This window comes from Strongylocentrotus purpuratus, unplaced genomic scaffold (assembly GCF_000002235.5).
Source record: "Strongylocentrotus purpuratus isolate Spur 01 unplaced genomic scaffold, Spur_5.0 spur5_scaffold_2, whole genome shotgun sequence".
In the NCBI taxonomy this organism is placed as follows: domain Eukaryota; kingdom Metazoa; phylum Echinodermata; class Echinoidea; order Camarodonta; family Strongylocentrotidae; genus Strongylocentrotus; species Strongylocentrotus purpuratus.
In genome coordinates this window covers 32,836,718-32,860,826 of record NW_022145605.1, presented here as the reverse complement: position 1 = coordinate 32,860,826, position 24,109 = coordinate 32,836,718, and the positions used below count along the sequence as shown (strand labels likewise).

Sequence of the window (24,109 nt, the reverse complement as noted above, 5' to 3'; positions counted from 1 at the left end):
AAGAAAGACATTACGGCATTTATACAAAAATGGATAGGGCATTGATATTGATGGGGGAATACACATTTTGTTACCGCGAAAATTACAATTTACGGTCTTATCAGGGTTTTGTTTAAAAGTAAGGTTGCAATTCTCGCTACCGCACCTACAGTATTGACAATGGCACTTCCGGTTTCCATACAAATACAATGGGTTGAGAACTGGAAAGTCCTTTAGAAATTATAGTTTTGGAACCAATAAACTAGAAATAAAAAATGATGGTGGTGCCTGCATAGATCTCATCAAATTGGAGGAGTTCATGAAACCTGAACAATAGTTTAGTAAAATAAGGATTAGTTGACACTGCTGTACATTCTCTATGGAAATCGGATTAAAGCTTGTCTTATCGTCTTCCTCAGTATCATATCTGCACATGCGCTGGCTTGCGCAGTGTGGGAGGAAGAAAGGTCGCCATCTACTGTCGAACATCATATTTGTGGTTGGGATAATTCTCTGGTTGGCCTCTACACACTGCATTCACACACTTCTTCATTATATTTAATCCATGTCCACTTGTTAACCAAAAGCATATACAGTGGAACATCATTATCAAGACCTCAGGAGATATCTGTTACAACAGGGTAATTTTGCTGGTCCCAGCTCTTTATATTCTGTAGTTTTTTTTACCCAGATGTAATAAGATTCCTGATATAACAAGGTGATTTCCATTGTCCCAAGAACCTTGATATAACAAGGTTCCACTGTAGTAGTTTTGAGATTTTATAAACTGGGATTAATTTTCAATCAAAAAACAGATTTATTATCATGACATGCTGCTAATGTATCTCAGTGCATTATATATGTAGTGTTCATCATTTTGTTATATTTTTATCCTGAACATTCCATCATTTGATTTACATTCCAAATGCAATTCAGTGCATCAGGAACACTTGATTACGATTCTCTAAATAGTATATTAAAGCTTTGACTGGAGTTGAAAACTGTCTTTTGTTATGCTGTTCCAGCTGTATGACATATTTGTCAATATTTTTTCTCCATTTTAGACGATATTCCAGTGAAATGCACTTCAATTTACATATTAATTTGTAAATAAATTTATTGTATGATAAATTACTTTCTATTGTATATTTAGACTCCTTATTTCTTCACCTGTTATTGAAGGCAGGTTGGTTGTGTAGCATTGAGATACAAGGTAGAGAGGTGCAAACACGATCATCTACATTTAATTCTACAAACGGTAGCAATAGAAAGGAATTTTAATGAAATGGTGTGTGTGTGTGTGTGTGTGTAAAAACAAAAATGTATGTGTACACAGAGAAAAAAGATCCTTCAAAATAAAAATTTCACTATATCTTGAATTGATCTGTATTATTGGCTACTGTCTATAAAAGGGGAAGTCTGCCCTGATATTTATTTGGTTTTGATAGTAACTGAAAATGAGAGGAATGGGTTAGTGGAAGTTTGGGCAAATTCCAATTCAAAATGAGAAAGTTATGAATTTCTGAAGTTTTCATCAATCAAACAGAAGTTTGGAACACTGACATATCTTACAAGTTCCTCTCCAATTTGCTCTGTACAGAAAATTCCTAAACTTTTATTTTCTCACTTATCCATACAGGGCAGGCGGATCCAGGGGGGGGGGGGGGGGGGCCCCCGGGCCCCCCCCCCCCCCCTTGAGAAAAAAATCATGTAAAATCACGTGATTTTTACCTTTTTGGGGGGTTGGGCCCCCCCCCCCCCCCTGGCGCTCAAGGGGGGGGGGTGCAAATTGAAATTTTTTTTGAGGATCAAAAAAAAAAAATGCGCTCACTACCCCCACTGAGCGCATTTTTGGCCGGCGCGTTTTTTCAAATTTTCGGGAGCAAAAAAAAAAAAAAAAAAAAAAAAAAAAAAATTGAGGATCAAAAAAAAAATGTGCTCACTACCCCCCCCCCCCCCCCCCCCCCCCCCCCCCCCCCCCCCCCACTGAGCGACTTTTCGGCCGGCGCGATTTTCAAATTTTCGGGAGCAAAAAAAAAAAAAAAGTTGGGCCCCCTCCCCTAAGAAATCCTGGATCCGCGCCTGATACAGGGGTTGCATAGAAACATATTTGCAATAATTCTATTTAGGCTGCAATGTCGGTGCATGTATGATTGAACTTTTTATAGAGGGACAATACAAATTTCCAAATTTGTGTTTAATTGATCAAAACTTCATAACTCACACTTTCACTGACCTGTTCATCTCCCGTTTCTGCTTCTATTAAAACCAACATAATATCAGGGTGGACTTTCACTTCAAATTAGTTTACACACCGAGTTTCAACAAAATTATACTTGAGTGAGCAGTGAAAAAATTGTAAAAACTGGCTAGCGCAGAGAAGACCAAGTTAAAAGTGGAGCAAAGTTAGGCAACGATTGCACAATGATTGTTCCCTCTAATACCCATTACCTCGCAGCACATTCTCTTATGTACCCTAGTCCTAATTTGTCTCATTTGTCACCCTTTATCGTAAATCAACACCATCAGAACATCCTAAATGCCATCTTTTTTAAGTATATGCATCACCGAGGTCGTCATGAGGCATAGAGATAACTCCTTTACAATAATCTCCCTCAAATCATTATCTTCGTCATCATAATCATCTTCATCATCATCATTTACCATTAATATCATTATCCGCATCATCATTATCACCATCATCATAATCATCTTCATTATCACCATCATCATAATCATCTTCTTTATCACCATCATCATAATCATCTTCTTTATCGTCATCATCTTTATCATCATCATTACCACCATCATTCCCATTATCATTTCCCTCATCCTCATTATCATCTTCAATATCATCTTCATCATCATCATAATCTTATCATGTTCATCATTAGTCATCATCATCCTCATCATCATCATCACAACAACACACAAATCATATTCCAATATTCATCCACTCTCCCAACAGCTCAAGTAGGACACATATCAAAATTGTTTTACCTTGCCAATATAGAACTACTTTTTGTTTTATTACATCTTCAAAAAATGTATGATACATGTAAATATTTAGACACAACTCCCAAAGAAAGAGAAACGCTTGCCATCAACACCGAACTGGGCATCAACAACAACACAGAACAAATATCTTTTTGCTTGGACCATTCAAAGCTGTCATAAATAGAAATGCTCTTAAAGTTCACGATCTATTTCAGGTGTCAAAATAAGGGTCGAGCATTTGAATAGTTACTAGTTTCTCTCTTACATAAAGTCTTCCTTACCAACCCTTAGATGGGTTAGGAGGAGTAACAAATCACACGCCAGCATCTGCTTATTACTCACAGTTACAAAAATTCATTTGGTTATATCTAGCATGACTTCTTTCAACAAAGAGCTTAACAATAAAATGCCCTTCTCAAATACTGTTTATATAAAAAATAATCTTAGATAACATACTTACATTATTCAAGAAGTCACGACATGTTTGAAATCAGTTTTTTATGACATGATGCATACGTTACATTAATCAGCACACCAACTTCATTATTTTGTCAAAATCTACCAAAAAAGGAACATATTGGGATCACACAACTCACATCTAAGAAGCCTATAAATTGCACTTTTTTCCTACCACTAAAATACAATGCAAACCAAAGCATGATTATTGCCCCTGAATAACACAGGAAACAATGTTTCTTAACGCTACGAATACAAAATCTCAGTTTAACCCATGTAAAACTGATCATGTAAGTGAGAAATGGGAGCAATTCTTTCTCTGTAAATGATGGGAAACAACATTCATCTCGAATGCACATTACTACTGGTAAAGGAATATTGATTTTTTTTTGCAACTGATCAACATTACTTGATTTTCACCTTTTTTTTTCTTCTTCATCAGCCTCATGAAAATGCGAGCTTATTTCCCAAAAAAGCATGTCATGTTTCTTTAATCTGTCTTGTACCGGTAATTAATCGATCCCCACATCTGGATACATCAAACATATCTCATATCCATCCCAATTTCTTGTTCCCAGAAGAAGAAAAAAATAATTGCAAGAATTCAAAAGGAGTGCACAAAGTTCAGTTCATGGGGCTGAACGTTCTGGGTCTAGTTTGGAATGCACGAGAAGTTATTCACACTTAATATGCTAGAAAGACTAGGAATACAATTTTTTTTTTTTCATTTTCAAGCTCTCAAACATCATAAAATCTTACACTTGAATAGAAGATCACTTCTATACATAAATATTATATTCCCATTAAATATTTGGTTTAAATGTGTATACTCGTAGACAAAATTATTATCAATATTTAAGTTACATGGTTGTTAATCAGAAGGGAGATGAATGTCAAATTGGAGCTGTAGATAGGTCAAAATCATGAAATAAGTTAAAAGGTGACAAAAACATATTGACCTTTAAATACGCGTGGTTTATACCAAATTTATCTACACTCAACTTTTACAGCTCCTGGTCAGATTACCACAACATAAATTAAACTGTCATGTATATAACTACAAATATATACTTAACAGAAATTATCACTATTCTGACACCTGCAGCATATTACAATACACAACTTAAAGTTTATAGTTGGGCATGCCTTTAATTTGCTCTCAATACTTTTTGGCATAGCATGTATTTATCCCACAGGTCCCATAGAATGCCTTTTCCTAGATCCCGACATCGAACAAGTCATAATACATATATATTTTTTAAGTTTTCACACACACTCTAAATGACTTGGAGCAACTTATTCTTTAAGCCGGTAATATACTCTTGGCCTTCAAGGCACTGCAGACAATTCGCTCTTCTCCTTCATGCGTCATTTCATGAACGGAGAACCTACATAACTTTGAGCCAACATTTCAACACGACCTTGACCTGAGCTATTTGAGATATTGAAAATATGACATGCCAGTTTTTTCAACGATGAAAAGACATATCTGCTTCGTTATCTCTCCATTATCTACATGCTTTCTACACAAGCAACACATTTCTTATATCACACACTGTAAATTGCGCATGTTTATGCACACAAATGAACATTTGTTACAAAGAAGTTGTATATTAGAAACTTGCAGTCAACTGTTACACAACAGGAAGCAAAATATATCATGAAACAGTGACCCTTCACCTTAAATAAATCAACGAAACAATGAAAGTTCTGTGAATATATTCTGATAATAGAATTTGAATATCGTCAATATCAAACTGGTATCTTGTATCTATCGTAGTACGATCTTTTTTAAAGATCGTTAATGAAGGGTATGGCCCATAAGCCATTAGATAAGTAGAAATATTGGCAAGTTAAATAACTCTTTAAACATAAAGAAACATTTTGTTTAATATAAATAAATGGAGGATTTCTTCCATTTACAGAAAGTTCACCCCTCATGAATTTGCGACAATGCATGCCACATTTCACGTGTCACTTGCAAGTTAGTTTCGCATCTTTTCCAGAATAGTCGGGCTCTGACAAGAAGATCCTTGAAACCTTTGCCGATCCTGGAATATGTCTTTGAGCTTTGTTCGTCACTTCTGAACACAACCGTTGTAGACACTAGTGACAGCCACTGGATCTCCAGATACTTTCAGACTCTTTTTATTTAGTCCAGCAAGTCTACCGATTCCTGGCTTTTATTCTTCTGCTAAGGATTCATTTCAGTCAATGAAGTGTCGTTATATAGCCAGTTGAAAATCCAGAATTGCATCTCCTGTAGTCGTTCGTACAGTCTTTAGCTAAAGACCAGTTTCCCTGTTCTTTCAGACCTGTTCGGGGACGGTTTCCAGGGCACTCTTGCTGGTAGGGGACCTGATGAGTTTCTGCTCATCGGGTTCCTGCTCAGTTTTCTGCTCCCTTCGAAGTTTCTTGGCGAGGTAGAACATGTAGGCTGGAAGACCAAAGTTGAGAATGGACAATGCGAACATGATGACGTTTACCTGCACAAAGACACAAAGAGAAAAGAGAAGACATTGTTTAATTTTCTGACCGTCTCATTGGTAGTTCACCTACGAGTATGGCAATTCAGTTAACTTAACAATCATATTAAAGGCAGAATTGTTAAAAGAAATAATTTTAAATAAGCTGCAATAAATTCCTTATTTCTTTCTTAACCGACACATATCCATACTTTTGTAGAGATCCTTTTATCCCTACAGCAGAGATTTGTGAACCAAATGATAAAACTCTGTCATTGTGAAGTGAGAAGGTGATAGCCTTTGTGTCAGTCCAGCTGGAAGTTACATGTACTTCACATTGTTTAGTTTGAAGGAACCCAGACAACGCCAACAATAATCAGGGGTTGACAAAAAAGGTCAGAGATACTGTCATGACAGAAAAAAGTACTGTATCATCACTGAAGTCAAGCTACCGATTTTTCAACTAGTACATGTGACCCTGCAATGTTATGCTATTATTGCCGCCCACAGCAACTTGATAAACTCAGGAAATCTAAGAACGTGATCCAGGAAAAACAAACACCCTTTAACCACAAAATGATAAGATATTCCCTTTTGCATTTCTTACAGAAGAAGTCTGTCTCTCAAATCTACCGGTTTATCAAGTCTGAAGGCTTTCTTTCTCTTATCTAAATTCAAGATATTCCTATTCCTAAATAGTGTCGACATCATGCATTGTGAAGTCATAACTGCCACGGTGACCTCAAACGGAGGAAGCCACATTCAAGTTGGTGCCGATTACCAGCTGGTTGAATAGTACAATTACCCGGCATTCTGGGATCAAAGGCAATATTGTCCTTTAACAGGAAAAGAAAGCCGGCTCTAAACTGTTTTCCCAAATGGTGCAGTTTCCACCATTGGTGTTCTTGCTACTCCGAACCCTGCATGCATTACTGAGGTCACTGTTTATCTTCCAAAAGTTGGTTCCCACTGTCTCATGGACCCTTTCCATAACATCGGGCTTCCTTTTCATCGTTTTCCCCGTGTTCAGGCTTTCATCGCAAACTAAAACCTTGTTTGTGGGGATGTTATTCTGACAGGACCTTTGATTGTTTAAAGTATCGATATTACAAACATATGAATGGCCACACCCAGCTGTTCACCATGAACTTCAAGCAGAATATTCACACAGAATAAGTGATTTTCCTCATTACCAAAATATGGTTCACAATGACATGTGTGAAAAGTCAAAGTGATCTGGTTATCAGTATGGTCTTTAAAGTGGGTCATTACTGCAAAAAGTGTTGGATGACCCTCAAACCTTAGCCTCCCTATGAAATACAAGTTATCTAGCACCTGCTCCAGCAACAATTGCTCTGTGCTTTCATCGGTAATATGGGTTTGGGGTTAGGTTTAGGGTTAGTTTTCAACCAGGTTTGCAAGTTAGGAATTTGTTTAGTATAGGACTTAAGATTTCTGAAATACCGACCATGGAGCGATTGCCGCCAAAGCATGTGTCACATAACCAAAATACCAACTGAAAATATAAACCTGTGGTGTGAAAAAATGATCCCCTTGGGTAGTACTTACATAGAATGGATCGCCATTGAGAGGGCCCTCAATAGTAATGAAGATGGGGTACTGAAGAAGAGTTGCACAAGCCGAGATGAGGGACTGAAGACCAATGAGACTTCCGACCTGAGATGCGGGGTAGGTGATTGCATAGAGCCCACAAACCGCTGAATGAATAAACCCTCGGATAATTGTATGCAGGATGAAACTTAGAATCTGCAAGAGAAGAAACGCAAGAAGAAAATGTTAGAACATGCAAGAAAGGGTAACTTTGGCTGTTGGAAAAGTTTTGGGTATGTGTGCTAGCAAGGTGGCGTATAAAGACATGTTGAAAGATGGAACTGATTTAAGCGAAAAGGTATACGCAAATGTAATCCTTGAGTGTTGAAAATAAACTGCTCTAGCTTGAAACCATAATAATAAATTAATTTTGCAAGAACTTGAAATATTCACATATTCATATAAACAATTGGAAGATAAAGCTTGCATTAATATCTTTCATTACACAAGTGGCTGAATTCAGAACTACATTTGGTCAATCACAAGATAGGTTAAAGTAAAGAGGATGCGAGACAATATGTAGTGAGGAGGATGAGAGAAGGGAAGCGAAGACATGGACGTAATACTCACTTGAATTTGAAGGTTTGGTATTAAGACAGTAACACCGAAGAACATGATGAGAACGCTTGTGATGAAGAAGGCATAACTTGAATTGTAGAGTTTCCTGATCTTTAGACTCATCGGTGGCTTGGGGTTCATGCTGTCATTGCTAGCCGTACTGGATGTGCTTGGATGCCTCTGCTTCGTGGAGACGCCTCCGTTTCCGTTCATCCCCGTCAGTCCCTGTTCAATGTCTCCATTACTGTCTAGTCGCTTGGCGTGTCCGTTTGTGATCGATCCATTGCTCTGTTTGCGTGCATCTCCTCCGTTGAAGAATGTAAGACTAATGATGCTAGGGCGCTTGGAGTCGCCGCTGACGGAGCCGGGTCTCCTGGAGGTGCTCTCGCGACGGCTTGGACGGCGTTCCCTGTCCTTAGCTGCCTGGAGAACCTCCTTGATCCTGAAGTCCATGACTAGACCAATCAGAGGGCTGGTGACGAGGCACATCAACTGCATCATACCGAAGATGTAGATATACTGATCCACTGTTGAGAAAAAGAAAAGGAGTGTGTGGAACTGTCAGTTAAAGAATCATCAAAAATGCCAATTCAGTACTTTCATATCAACTTCATTTGTGAGGAAAGATTTTCCCAATATCTAATCAATGCAACTAACAGTCTTGTTCAAACTGTTCAATTCAATTTCAATCTCAACCAAAAAGATTATGACTGATTAAAAAAGGTGGGAGAAATGAGTAGACTCTGCATAAAAATTAACCCATTGGTATTCAACTGGTTAAGAAAGGACAAAAACTTACTTGTTTCTGTGACATTGCCAGTGACGAGCTGAAGCATCTGAGTCAGGGAACCGATGAAGAAGAGAAGACGAAGTTGGGTGACGCACATGACGATGATAGAAAGGATATAGATGGGACTGCAGACCGAGTACATGAGGGTGTTCTCCTTCTTCTTCTTCTTGCGCTCTTTCAGCTCAATGGCAAGGTTCAACCTATGGAAAGAAAGAAGAGACATTACAGATATTGAAACCCTGGCTCTTCACAGAGAAATGCATAGGATATCCCACCACTGCCACCAGTACATTTTTTAACCAGAAATGTTCTCAAACTCTTAATAATGGCCATTTTTGTTGCAAAAAAAAAATTTTTTCTAAATATCATCTAATCCTTCAACAACATGGGACTTAAAGCCTGTCTGCACTAGTTTGGCCAGGGGGGATTAGACCTCCCTGCAAGGTCACTGACAGGTGGTTATCTCATCAAATCAGCTCTCAATTAACATAAGAAAAAGGGGATCATGGGGGACCAACAGGCACCAATTAGGCAATGTTTGCTGTATAGAGGGCGCAAGTAGCTATAAGTAGTGCAGTGGGGCTTTAAGTGAATCTTGATCATGGTCAAGCTTCATGCATGGAAGTTTCTGCTTCAGATCAGTCAAAATCTTCTTCCTTGGTCAATATTTTTTGGTATCAGTTTCTCAGTTTGGAATGAAAGGAAGATGAGAAGTGGCACATAAAATAATTCTCGGTAAAATACCGCATTAAGCTTACTGGAGTCAAGTACTTAACTATGAAGAGATATGAGACTTACTGTGAGGAGTAGATCTTGCTTCCCTTGCGGATCATGGTCTGTTTGGCTTCCTCTGCGGCTTCATCCGTTACGCTCAGCTTGCGTCCAACGTTGGTGACCATGGAATAGAACTGCTTGCCAGTTACTTTGTGGTTGACCTTCAAAATCTGCCAGTGCATTCTGGAAAAGAAAAATATGAAATTGGAAAATTTATTAAATAAAATCATCTTTAGCCAGAAGAAAATATTACTATGGTTGCTTATTTATCAGTTATTCAAGTGTCATACATCAGAAAACTCAAGTTCATGCAATGTATTGCTGTATCACCGTATCACAACAACAAATGGATATTTAATAGTCAACAGAGCGAGCTCTACAAGTTTGAGGGTGGTTTTAAAGTGTGAGGGTGATTTCACAAATCTAAAACAATGTTTCAAATGGAGCCATGCACCACTAAGAAGTCTAAGAACTACAGATTAAATGGAATATCCTGCACCACAAAGGTCAGAAAGGCAAATAAAAAGCCAGACAGTGAAAGAAAGTTGAGGTCTTACCCAAAGGCTGCTCCTTCAGGATCTGGGATGGGTTCTTTGGGGATGTTGATGTAGGCGTTTATGATGACAAATAAAGTGGCTATCGCCAGTCCGGTGAACATTACTTGTCTGCTGATACCCGCATCATAGAGACCCTTGTAACAAAACGAAAAGAGAAAAATAGCGTAATTATTTTATACTCGTTCTACTATTCATATTCAAATATGAAACAAGAATTTACTTGATTTCTATAAGAGTATAGAAAATGATCATTTTATCCACTTGGAAGCCTTGATCATCTTAAAAGGTGAACTTCAGGAGACTGCTTGGCGACATGTTTACATAGTTACTATAAATAGAATCACAATAACTCCAACAGACTATTTTGTTATAGCACATCTGTCTCTCAATCTTATCTTCTTGGGTGACCTATATTTTCTTTGAAAAACCCCCTCTTTAGCCAGACTAAATCTCTATCATTATTGACTTCCCTGGAGCATGCCCAGATATGGGAGAAAGACATGACATTAAGTCACTGAAGTTGGCACATGCACTGTCAACCTGTCAATTGTGACCCCATGAATGAAAGTTGAAACGTGCCGCTGCTTTCCTGTTTCGTCTCAGAAAAAGGTTGGCAAAGCCTCACAAGTGCAACAGATTTGAGGATTGATTTAAATTTCCCCCAAAACAATAGACAAAACTGAACTGTGAGTGCACTTCTCTTAGAAAACAAATTTACTTCCTTCTTCTGTCTGCACTGATCTGCCACATGTTTTCAGCGATTTTCTCCACTTTCCAAAGTTTTGTTTTCTAAGTTGTCTCATCTTTGTGTATTTTTTATGTTATTTTCATCTTGTGCCTTGAACAAATTTTTGAGTGGAGTTAGCCTTTTATAAATACACTTTATTATAATTAATATGGAACAGAACACTTGTATTTCTGAGGTACATGCTCTAAAAAAGTGCATACCAGTACCCCCAAAGTGGTTTACCTATAGTGTAATGAGGTAAGTTCCCAGTAACAATACATGAACACAATGCGCTTTCCTGTATCGCCGTTCTAATTGCTCAAGTCCGGACCAACGTCAAATCTAATTGGATGGTTAACCTTCAACCAGTAACCAGCCAGTGAACTGCAAATAGTGCAGACGCTGTGCACTTCCCAACATTTCATCTCTACGCATTGTACTTTTTCCTTCTTTCGATTCCTGATAAAGTCATTGAGCATTCTCACCGATCAGCTGTGGCCACAAGGCAATGAAAGGGCAAAGTCTGATTTAATTCAGGTAAATCAAACGCCCAGATTAATTGCATTACAACAACTTCCTGATCAGCTGATTTGGGCCTTCAGTGATTATGTAATAGGGAAGGGCAGCATGCAATGACTTTCTTTGGATATGGAAACTGTGTCATCCTATTATCTATATCATGACATGTTCGGGGAAAAAGCAGCTTGGCAGAATATGATAAGGAGGTGGAGTATTAGTTAAAAAGATATAAAGGGAATATATTCACCTTCAGGATGAGAAACAAGATGGCCGCCGATGCATAGGAACCAATGTTGAGACTGATCACTGTAGATCTCTTTGTTCCAAACAAGTTGGCAACCTGCAAAAACAGAAAATGATAATAAGTATTAATTTTTAATAGTCACTATAATGCTCCTTCAATGAGAAAGAAGGCACTATCCTTATATTATTCATTAGCGTTTTTTTATGCTTTTAAAGTCTTCAACAGAACCCACATTGCTTTAAAAATGCAGGCGGGAATTTAAGCATGGGACTCCGGACTACAAACAGAAGACAAGAGTATCTGGGTTTTTTGTTCAAGCCCAAAATAATCTGCCACATAACTGAATCGCACATGAATAACATTATTTCATCACATTTCTTCATGAGTGAACATTAAGATTGTTCATGGACAGCACCTGATCATTTAATTTCAGAATTGTAGGATATTTTTTCAAACAATTACATACCTGGAAAGACGTGAATGTGACCATGATGCCTCCGACACCATTGAGCGATACGGCAGGGATGATCATCTCGGAGAGTTCGATAGGCGTCCACCCAAAGATAAGACATGATGCTATGAACATGACACTGTGGAAGCAATTCATAAATACATCGTGGATTAGCCCTCTACATTCAGCGAATAAAATAGTAGTTTTCGCTTTATACATATTTGATTATGATACATTGATGCAAATGGTGAAAATGCACTCTTTTTGTTAAGAGAGTACACAGCTAATAGCATTTTGCCTTATATTCCCTTTCAATAGATACATCAATATTTTCTGCATTAATATTTTCTACATAAATGTATTCTTTTGAGAGAGAATGAAAGCAATATGAAGAAAATTATTAATGTATCTCTGAATTTATATGAATGGAATACAAGTGTTTTTTAGAGAATTCGGGAGGATCACTAGATTCAATTTTTCACTACCCCAAAAAAGAAAGCTTTAAAACCCTGGTATCAAAAGTATCCTCTCATTCAGAGCTCAGCTTAAAAATTAAATATAAAAAATGCTTCTAAGATGATGACTTTTAAGATTAAGTGGTACTTACGCTCCCAGCATCCTCAGTATTCTGCTTCCGAACTTGTCCATTGCCATTCCAATTGGGAATGTGAGACCACTCAGCAAGAAAGAGCCTATCGTGAATGCCAAATTCAACGCTTCGTCCTGAGCAGAGCATCGTGGGTAGACGGGTCGGCCGTAATTCTCGGGACTGGGCGTCAACGAGCCGGTGGTGTCGTAAAATAGCGTGGTAGCCTCTTCATCGTCATATTGCACATCAGTGTCATTACCATTGGTTGAATTACCCATGTCCTCTGTTTGGTATGAGAAGAAATAATCATTTTGTAAGACACCATGATCTACGCAGGTCATGTGATACAGTTGTTTTTGTCGAAAGAGGGGCTATAATGGCACTAATTGTTAGCAAATCTTCATCAGATATCAAATTATAGAGCAACAGCTATAAAAACATATCAGTTTGCAAGCTGATGTGGTTAGGCAAAGAAAGGATATCAATTTCAAACTAACCACTGGGTATTAGTTATGGGGGCCCCTCTTATTTAACATGAGTAGGCCTATGGTCACCAAAAGCTGCGTTTACCTCTATGAATGTGGGTCAACTAAAGAAAATAGTTGGTGATTTCATAAAAATGGAACCGGTAACTTACATAAAATAATAATGGATCTTTGTTCAGTAAAAATGCATCCAGTTAAATATAGCATTGAAAAGACGGGCATAATCATTTACTCTCAATAGAGAGCACCGCTCTATCATGATATGCTCCATTCCGTCTTATATTTTTAGCCTACTGGCAAGCTTGTTGTTATGGGATGAAGTAGGGCAGGTCAGTTGCTTCCTATCCAAACACCAAGATCAGTACCCCCCCCCCCCCCCCCCCCCTCTCTCTCTCTCTCTCTCTCTCTCTCTTCAAACCAACTCACTTTCCCTCTATCCCCACAACAAGGCAGTAAACCTCCTTGAAAATGTAAACAAACACCCAGGGACAGCCACCCCTCTCTCCTTCTCTCTCTGCTTTTTCTTTTCATCTCTCCTTTTCTAACAACAAAGTGCTCCCCCATCCAGGGTTTTGACCCCTTGTAAATCACCTTCATCCCTGGCAAGGTTGTGTGTTGGTGCACGCACGCATGCACACACGCTTCCCCAATGGACTTGTCCATACACCCCTGCGATGAACAACACACACATCCCCCCTTTTCGAGCTCTCTGTATGGCTGGCCACAAATACCCTCATTATAATCTTATTTACATAATCAAAACAGCTGGAGGTCTTCTGAGAAAGTCATTGGCTAGGGAGAGTAGGTCCCGCCCTACCTACACAAGATTGAAATAACAACATCCGAGAGAGCACGCCTCCTTCTAACATGTTGCCATGAGGATTACCCAAGCATCTGGTTTCCATTTTCACAAAGAGCAACCCTCTGTATTCAAATCATATTCATAATGCTATTAGCACAACCCCTTTGCCATAATTATCAGGTTTAGCATACTGCCTTGTATGCTAATGCTTTAAATGCATTATGATAATTATCTAAGATCATGCCACTGCCTGAGCATCAGCAGATAGGATACAGTGTACTATTCTGGGATGTGTATTCTTTCCAGGAGCTCTGTGACATCATGTGTGCAAAACAAACCCATGAGAAAATTCTGGCTCTTTTCTGTGTGCAGTTATCTTGGGTAACCTCTAGTTTTTTTGAGGATCTCATAACCTTTTCAAGGGTGCCATCACCCATTGTATAGAGATGTGGGGCCTATACAAGGAGAACGAAAATTATAAGCAGAAGACATACTGCATTTTATGTATATGTCCTATCAAATCTGTATCTGCAAACATACATCTTTATACTCTTGACCAGAGATACGAGGTCTATTTTGGGTACCCCTCATTCCCTTGATAACAAGATGGGTTTCAAAACAATCTGCAGAAAGGGTTCAGAATAAATAAGGCTGCATGCCTCAATGTTTTACATTTGAGAACAACAGAGAGCACGATATTGATGGGGAGAGTTCAACAAAATTGACCTGAAAGATCAATCACTTGTTATTCAGGAGTTTCACTCATGCAATTATAGTCTTTCATAACAAAGTGTACTGGAAGAAATTTGTTTCCAAATTTATTATAATTTCCAAATTGTTATTATCACTTCCTGGAACAGGAGGGTTTGTTGTTCGGGGTTTCTCTGACCAGATGCAAAGCTAGAGGTCAACTTTCACTGGCTTGCCTAGATTGATGGTAAACACAAGACCCATGCCCTGGGCCCTGGATATATCCAAAGCTCCACCCCTTTCCTATCCCCCTCCCCCAAACAATGATCACTCCAGTGCTCTGATCGACCAATAGCATGAGCAGAGGCATCATCAATACAATGGCATAACACAGCCACTAGTGATCTCCAAGAAAGATTGTTAACGATTTGACAACAACATTACTTGCTTCCCAGCTGTTAATTGAAAATATTAGCTAACAATTTGAGAAACAAAATTTCCTGCAAATGAGCTCAAGCTAAACAATTGAACAGAGCTGATGATACAGGCAGTTCCATAACATCAAGGCCATTAGATAGTAATTAGTAAATAAACCTGATTCAATTGTTGATCTTCAATCTGAGATGTGGACACGTACAGTCAGCTGAGAATTAAACTAGATGGAATTCAACTGCGCGCAGTCGAAAATGATGCCTCCGTCATAGAGCAATTTTACAAACCGAAACGGAAGAAATTTTTCAAATTCAAGTTCAATTGTAATCCATTAACATGTTCTCAGAATATCGTGATTACAAGCAATTTCTCATAAACATATATGACCCTTTGATCTTTGACCTCATGACCCTAAAATCTACTCAGTTCATTGGCTCTGCAAGATTTCCTGAGTTAAATAGTAATCCATCTGTCAGTTCTAATGAGAATGCGTCCACAAGCTATTTTTGCATACATAATGAGCCCATGACCTTTGATCTTATGAACCATTCATTGGCTCTGCAAGATACATAAATGATCTAAGTTTGGCGAAATCCATCAATCTGTTCTAATGATAATACGATCACAAGCTATTTTTGCATACATAATGAGCCGCATGACCTTGACCTTTACCTCATGACCCCAAAATCTAATCAGTTCATCAGCTCTGCAAGTAACATACATGACCAAAGTTTGGCAGGAATCCATCAATCGGTTGTTCAGATAACGCGATCACGAGCTGTTTTTGCATACATAATGTGCGCTGTGACCTTTGACCTCGTGACCCCAAAATCTAATCAGTTCATTGGCTTTGCAAGATACATACATGACCAAAGTTTGGCAGGAATCCATCAATCGGTTCTTCAGATAACGCGATCACAAGCTGTTTTTGCATACATAATGAGCCCTGTGACCTTTGACCTTTGACCTCGTGACCCCAAAATCTAATCAGTTCATCAGCTCTGCAAGATACATACATGACCAAAGTTTGGCAGGAATCCATCAATCGGTTGTTCAGATAACGCGATCACAAGCTGTTTTTGCATACATAATGAGCCCTGTGACCTTTGACCTTTGACCTACGTGCTCCAAAATGTAATCAGATTGTTTTCCTATAGTGATACACACTATCACTAAGTTTGAAGTTTAAATCTCCAGTGGTTCTTGAGATATCATGATAACAATCTCAATGTATGGAATTTCATAAGTTGACCTCTGTGACCCTTGACCTTTGACATACGTGCTCCAAAATCTAATCAGATCCTCTTCCTATGGTGATACATACTATCCTTAATTTTTAAGTTTAAATCTCAAATGGTTCTTGAGATATCGCGCTAACAAACTCAATACAAGGAATTTCATAAGTTGACCTCTGTGACCTGTGACCTTTGACCTACGTACTCCAAAATCTAATCAGATCGTCTTCCTATGGTGATAAATACTATTCCCCAGTCTTAAGTTTAAATCTTAAATGGTTCTTGAGATATTGTGATAACGGTCAAACGGGACGGACGGACGGACGTACGGACGGACGGACGTACGGACGGACGTACGGACGTACGGACGTACGGACGGACAACCCGAAAACATGATGCCTCCGGCACCACCTTCGGTGGCGGAGGCATAAAAACATCACTGGGCCTTTGTCCAGGTGCAACACCCCTGCTGACAAAATGGACTTGTCCAATGGGAGGCAGATTGTATGCTAATGAGGGTGTTTAAAGGGAGGCCGAACGATGTCAACAACATCTCGTTTTGACAGAGGGTGTTCTCAGGAAAAATATTGACAAGTCCTAGCAAGAATAAAGGACAATGGATGGAGTGTTGCCCTGCAGTTTGAATCAGGAGTACATGTACACAAGAGAAAATACATCTACTCTTCCATATATTAGGCACAAGAAAACCTGGAACCCTATTCATCATCTATTCAAGAGCCCTGAATAACTGTAGATGTCTTTGATGCAAGTAATTCTGCTTTTCTGGCCTGGTATTGCCCAAAGCCATTGTTCCCTTCTCTTCTCTCTGTTGACCATTTAATGACAGTATATTAATGACCAATTTCGTTTTAATTTTCTTCTTTGCCAAGGCCTCATAAAATGGCCTTGTTTACAAACATTGCAAGAGTTGCAGGTGGACCACAGTACAAGACAAATATTCAGCCTTTTTCTCAAGTGGACATGTTTACCAGGATAATGTTGCAGATACCAGGATAATACTTGCAGGTGGAGAATCTAACAGGGTTCCTTGACTGGTGCTTATGTTGCAGGCCTGATAAAAACCCGATTTAAATCGGTTTCCCGATTTTTTTGATTTTTCCCGATTTTTTCCCGATTTTTTTTTCTTCCCGATTTAAAAAAAAAAAAAAAAAAAAAAAAAAAAAAAAAAAACTTTTTTTTTTTTTTTTTTTTTTTTTTTTACCAATTTTTTTTCTTCTTCCCTATTTTACCATGATTTTCCCAATTTCCCTCTTATTTTCTCTATTCTTCCCTATTTTGCCCCAATTTTCTTACTCGAAAGGTGGGAATGTTGTTAGATGCCAATTTTTCCCCGCGAATCCTCTTCTTTTTTTTTACTCAAGGAGGGCGCGGTTGAGGGGAAAACAAAAAACCTATTTTTTTTTTAGTGCTCACTATCACCCCTGATGTTGAAGGACACATCAGTATGCGCATACAGATTAGGCATGAATGAATCATTCTTGAGATGGTAAGAAGTAGATCGAGGTGAACGATCTGTTTAACATGAATGTTTACAGGGGTTTTCTCACTTTCTTTTCTATGAATGAATGATTTGTCCTAGAATAATTTGTACTTCCGATTTAGGCCATTGCCCCTGCCAATTTGTTTTTTTTCCTTTTCCATTCTTTTCAGTGAATGGATAAAAACAGAATGCGCCAAGCCCAGGCCTGAATGTTGTGAATATAAACCATGTCAGATAAGCACCTTTCCTGAACAGCCAGCCCAATGTGTATATCAAGACTACTGTATGAACAAAGCTTACAAAATGATATAACCAGAAACACTATCCCCGATTAAAATCAAAATTAACCAAAGTCGCCATATGATTTGGAAAGTAAACTCCTCAGAAAAAGGCTCCATCTTTCATTTTCTTTGACCAACTTTCAATCTATAATCCATGGACCTATAAAGTGTAATACAGTCTCTTTGTAATGCTGAGCAAACCATTGCAATCATGTTCAAGAATAGTGTTATTGAGATAAATAGGCCTGTGAGGTGTACATAATATTAGCTCACTGTACAGTATATAGCAAATATCCATTTTGCAAAGCCTCCTGAGGCATACTCAACAACTCAAGGAATTAGTAAACAGACCCCTGGAACCATACTGGAACCAGGGACCCAGGAGATATAAATCACAAGAACTAGCTGAGCTTGTGATGAGAGAAGGGATGTAAAGCTCCTGAAATCCAACACCTCACCAGGGTTACGTTTGAATCTGGCACAATCATAATACATGTAGTGCTTTGGGAGAGGTCACTGATCCCTAAACACACCGGTGGTACCCTATTTCTCTCACATTACATTCTGCAATGTTTGGGGTGGGGTGGGGTGGCAGTTTGGTTTGGGGAAATTTGAAGTTGAAAGACACAAGGAAATTTGGATTTGTATGTACACTGAAAAGAATTATGCAGTTGAAAAGGGGTATTTACTGGCTAAAGACGAATTATAGCTCCATGGTTTTATGATATCCTCCAAGGTGGAATATAGGAAAACCTATCTTTTCATCACAGAGGACAAGAGGACACCAATGTAGTACAGAGAAGATCCAAGATACAGAATATAGTCTTGAAACTCTGCCAAAACTTTTACTTCTACATGCATTGACGTGAAGAATTTCTTATACGTTCATTGATCCATTTCTCTCTTAATCGCTTCAAAATTCCAAGCAATTACACTTTTATTTTTACAGAGGGCTACCTCTCAAGCTCTTATAATCATTACCCCTTGAAAAAAGGCAATTCTCAAACAATATCTTGAATGTCCAAAATAAATACAGATCGGCTCAATCAACTCAAAACAGCTCCCTGAATAAAAAAACAACTGGCTACGGAACTCCCAATGAAATGGTCAATTATAATAGAGCAATGGCTACATAAAAGAGCAAAGGGTTTGTTGATTCGGCAACTATATTGAGAATTGTCGCAAGGTGCAATAAAAAATTTAGAAATTAAATTGGCCCCTCCTAAAAGTTAAAATTTTGACTTACCTTCAGTGCATCTGGTGCTGTAGAATCCTTCAGTCAGTAAGACCGGAAGGAGCGAGCTCCATCCAAGGAGAACGGCTGAGAAAAACAAGTTCTCGAAGATCATAGTTCCAACTAACCAGTATCGGCGGTTGTTGGCCGTCTCTAACGTGGGCTTCTTGAAAAACATCTTGAGTTTTTTTGTGATTTTCTGCGACAGGGAAAAAGTGTGTGGCTGGATTGGTCGCTGTTCAGGCTACCTCTGACAATCCAAAGCTCCAATCTGAAGATTAAAATAAAAAAAGGCATCGTTAAAAATTATGTAAGTTAGCCTACATAGTATAGTATTACAATGGAAGTACGGTTCATACATTGCATGAAATCAAGGAATTTCATCGACACCACACTATAAACACTGTGAAAAATACAGCTCCTTTATACATCTATAAGTATTGCTATTGTCAGGTTCCAAATCCTCACAATTCATTAACTATGAGTTGGCACGTTCAGGATATATATACTATTCCTCATAAATATAATCTGCCCTTTAAATTATTGACACAAGCATGAAATGAACAAGAAAACACTTCTACGAAAAATAAATTACAAAAAAAATACCCCCAAAAATCAAACAATTTACGTTCAGTCTTCCTCGCTCTCTCTCTCTCTACGAGTGCTTATTTTCATATTTTACTGCAAATGTGGGAAATATTTCTGTCCTAATTGAAATACTTCAGATTAAGTCAGAACAAGCCAATAAAACGGTATAACAACAGGAATGCCGTTTTGGGTGGTGGGTGTGAGCATTTCTCACTGGTGATGCAATGTGCGCTCATGCAATTGACAAACAAGTTCAGTACACAATACAGAACAATGGGCAACGACAGAAGCTTGTCTCTACAAGAAACGAAACTGACTAAGGGCGCGTTCATGCTTGATTTTGACGGCCAGAATCAGGCATCTGTTACGCGTTTAGTTTAAAACACGGTTGCGTCTTAGCTCACTTTTGTAGAATCACCGAAAAACGGCGATCACGATCGCCGATCGTAAACTCACAAAAAGATGCGTTTACAATTTGTAAACGCGTTTAAATGGGGTCAACGCACTGACCTCTAGTGGGTCTACGTAGCATGCACAGTGAAGGTTTGCGAATCCAGCTGGAAGACCAATTAAGGCCACACACTGAGAATTGCCTGGGGGAGCCAGAGAAGTAAGCATGAACACTACATCGTGGAACTGCGATCACGATGAGCGTTTACGATGAGCGTTTCAGATCGCTCATTCTGCCTTCAAAATTTAAGCATGAACGCAGCCTAAGCCTTCTTCCAAATAAATTTATCATCTCTTTCTTAGTTTCTCTTTTAGATAAACCAGAAGGGTCAATTAAAGTGACATAACTAAATAACAGTAGGCAATCGACATGATAAATGTCAAGGAAATAATGCAGACATTATTTGCAGCATAACTACATGTTTCATCATGCATTGCACACATTTATGTGTCGATGTTGGAACAAAATAATGCAAATCTATTTATTGAAAGAAATTTATGCTCATATCTGCCCCAACTTGGCCCAAGTATTTTATTGCCAGTTAGATTTTAAGGTTTTAAAAAGAATGCATCATTACTCAGAATCATATATAAATGCTCATGTCTCATGATTACTCAACGTATTAAATGGATCAATATATCATTCAGACTGAAAATTGATCATCACAGAATTGGACATGTTTATCATTAAACTGAGATAAAAAGTTACATTTCATATGAATGATGAATTACCTCATTACATGATGAAGAAAAGGTACCAGTATATTAAATAACTTGTATCAGTAATATAACTCAAATACGTTTTCAAGCTTATAATTGTTGAAGTCTATTTATCATGGACCCTGACATAATACATGTGTGTCAGATCTTCATCATGAAACTTCAATTCAATCATATTGTTGAATTATAAAATAATGTTTAAAAAAAGTATTCATATAAATATATATACATGTATAAATTAATGAGTATGAGAAGATTCAGGGCAAGCATGAAACATTAGAAGTATTTTCATTATGAAAATCGAAATAAATGTAATAAATTAAAAAAAGAACATTTCACATAATTAGAAAGGCAATCATAATTATATTAATTTCAGTCATCACAGTTCAAATCCCATAACTGATTGTGTGTCCAATTTTAGAACAAACTATTTGATGAAATGGGGAAAGAAATCGCGCGATATCATACATATTAAAACTGGAGGCGGAATAAGCTGGTTGCTAACCGCAGGGCCATGTGTGGCCTGCATGTCTGCGGTGCAGTGCAGAACACCATGCACATGTCGTCTGCTAAAAAAAACCTCATCCTGCATGCGCAGAGCACTGTACAGGTGCTGCACCCTCGGCCCTGCATAAATTTAGGGTAGTGGTTCTCGAATTCTCCCAAGCTGTCGTACTGATTACGGCCTGTGGTGGGAAGTGGTGCTGGATGTTCGTGGAACATTTAGAAGGATAATAATCGAAAAATGACGAGGAAGTTAAAATCCTAGAATATTGTCCTTCGCATACACCTAATCTGATGATTTTCACATCCAATTAATGGTCTGCCATATGCAAATTCCCGACGTCGAACCATCGTGATCGTATATCGTCACCAACGGCCCCTTCCTTCTCTCTTCGTGCATGTTCTCTCGTCTCTCGATCTCGATCACACATTTACCACACCAGAACAGATCATCAAAAAAGGTCCTAAAATCCTATACTTACCAAGATTCTCGATCTGATTTCAAAGTGGAAATATACCTCTTCCAACGGACAGAAAAATATACATCTGATCTTCCTAGCTCGGCTCATATGAGATGAATGAAAAATTCGGACGGCAGAGAACCAGAATCGAACATGCTCTTTGTTTCGCGATACCCTTTACCGCACGGCACACATAGTAAGATGAGGCAATCGTTATAATCAGCTGGTCCCAAAACAGCTGATCGCAAGACAGCTGAGCGATGAAGCAAGGGAACCCGTACACTAAAATATCAGATGTGAGCTAATAAATAACGCAGAAATAGCTCCAAACTTACCTAATATGGTAGATTCCTACACTATGGACCCAGGTTTGAAGTTAATTATTTCCAAGAGACCATGGATAAGGCACATCAGCTGAAAAATGAGATCTTCCAGTGAAATGTTGGACTCTAAAATGACATGTGAAACAGGGCGACATGCCATTTTATTCTCTCTCGAGCTGCTATAATGAATATTCATATCGATCCTAGGAAGTGGGCGGTCGGATTGCTGTCCAATCAAATTGCTCTTCAGCTCCATTCCACTGTGTTCTGTTGTGAGGGGTGGAATGAAATGTATTTCGCACTTCGTACTGAGGGGAACGGTGTAATAGGTAACTCCGTGGTACAGTGATGTAGGTTTTTTCTTTCTGGGGGGGGGGGGGGGGTTCCATATACACCAATGGATTTGTGGTATTATTTAACTCTACAGAAAAAAGATGATTCGGTTTTTGTCATTTTTTCTACTCTGATTTGTTCGGTACATAGTTGACAAATCATATACTATGGTAATTGACTCTGTGCATGCCCATAGCCCATTGCCCGTGTTTTCTACATCTAGACTAGTACATGATGACCATAATCACTACAGCCATTGACCAGGGCAAAGTCCAGTCTTCGTATACATTGTACGTAAAGAGAAGCAATGTGACCACTGGACCCTCGAGATCGTAGTGATTTCTCAATTTCTGTCTTTTTCTTCTTTTTTGTTATCTGAGATCCCCATTACTTCACTATTTCGTGATATTTAATAACCTACTTAATTTTAGCTGCTTGTAGTTTTGTATAGGGTAAACTGATGGACTAGGTAGCTAGTCCTCGACTTACAAGTCCGATTCTCTTACTTTTTTTTCCCTCTCTTAGCTCATATTTGGTGACCCCTAACTATTAAAGCTAAGGCCTAGCGTCTTTTTTCCTCAACAACTTGGATGAAACTAGAACGTGAATATATATTTAAAAAAATTAAAAAAATACCCCCCCCCCCCCGTTTTTCCCCTCTATTTCTTTCTCTCTCTCTCTTTCCTTCTCTCTCTCTCTCTCTCTCTCTTTCTTTCTCTTTCTCTTTCTCTATTTGTCTCTTTATCTCCATCTCTTTCGTCTTCTATCCGTATAGCGTATATCTTCGTCCCTCTGTTGCTATGGCACTGCCACACCCCTCTGGCAGTAATGTACTCATCTCTCCACGCTCCAGAGCACACGCCTTCGTGACTCACATGGAAACCCTCTAAATTCCCTCATTGTTCTCTTCTCGATCTGTCAGAACAACTTATTGCATCATATCTACGAATTCATTATAATAGTCTAAATGATCAAACTGTATTCTTACTTATAGCTAATAAATTTTTAATTCTACATAATCTACCAGCTCAGAGACGCCAACTACGTAATAAAAAATTCAAAAAAATTACGTAACGTGTCATCATTTGCGTTACCATAGAACACAATAAACAACAATGAACAGAAAATCTAACTACATTTCAATCGACTTAAAATTTGCGGTTTGTATTATAGACTACGTTACTCCAAAACGCCTTGGAGGGAAAACCGCAAACGGGCGAGAGCGAAGCATGAATGAAAATGAAAGCCATAGACAGAACAGCTGTTTGACCGTTGTCACAAACAAGATCTGCTTCCAACCAGTTCTTGCCTGTACCCACGTGGAGCTGAGTATTGCGAAATCGCCAAGATATT

At 38.5% G+C, this 24,109-nt stretch overlaps 1 protein-coding gene across 2 annotated transcripts; it reads right to left on the bottom strand.

The window, feature by feature from the left end:
* Nucleotides 1–2,973: 2,973 nt before the first annotated feature.
* Nucleotides 2,974–22,567, bottom strand: LOC580733 (large neutral amino acids transporter small subunit 4). Of its 2 annotated transcripts, none has more exons than XM_011682374.2 (11): nt 22,436–22,567; nt 19,390–19,648; nt 12,736–13,000; nt 12,144–12,267; nt 11,681–11,773; nt 10,188–10,321; nt 9,655–9,813; nt 8,866–9,056; nt 8,079–8,593; nt 7,467–7,664; nt 2,974–5,918 (listed from the first exon to the last, which is right to left on the bottom strand). In XM_011682374.2, exons 2-11 carry the CDS (start codon nt 19,553–19,555, stop codon nt 5,742–5,744), a joined length of 2,022 nt encoding a protein of 673 aa, XP_011680676.1. In that variant the 5' UTR covers nt 19,556–19,648; nt 22,436–22,567; the 3' UTR covers nt 2,974–5,741. The 2 variants fall into 2 exon arrangements, with proteins under 2 accessions (XP_011680676.1, XP_011680677.1); XM_011682375.2 differs by lacking the exon at nt 22,436–22,567 and adding an exon at nt 22,122–22,352.
* Nucleotides 22,568–24,109: the final 1,542 nt, after the last annotated feature.

Bases quoted from the DNA above. Each gene is read 5' to 3' on its own strand.
- LOC580733 (XM_011682374.2), bottom strand. From the start codon at position 19,555: ATGTTTTTCAAGAAGCCCACGTTAGAGACGGCCAACAACCGCCGATAC. The intron at 13,001-19,389 runs GTAAGTCAAAAT...CATACCAAACAG, and splicing joins CAGCACCAGATGCACTGAAG to AGGACATGGGTAATTCAACC. The intron at 9,814-10,187 runs GTAAGACCTCAA...TTTCTTTTCCAG, and splicing joins CCTGAAGGAGCAGCCTTTGG to AATGCACTGGCAGATTTTGA.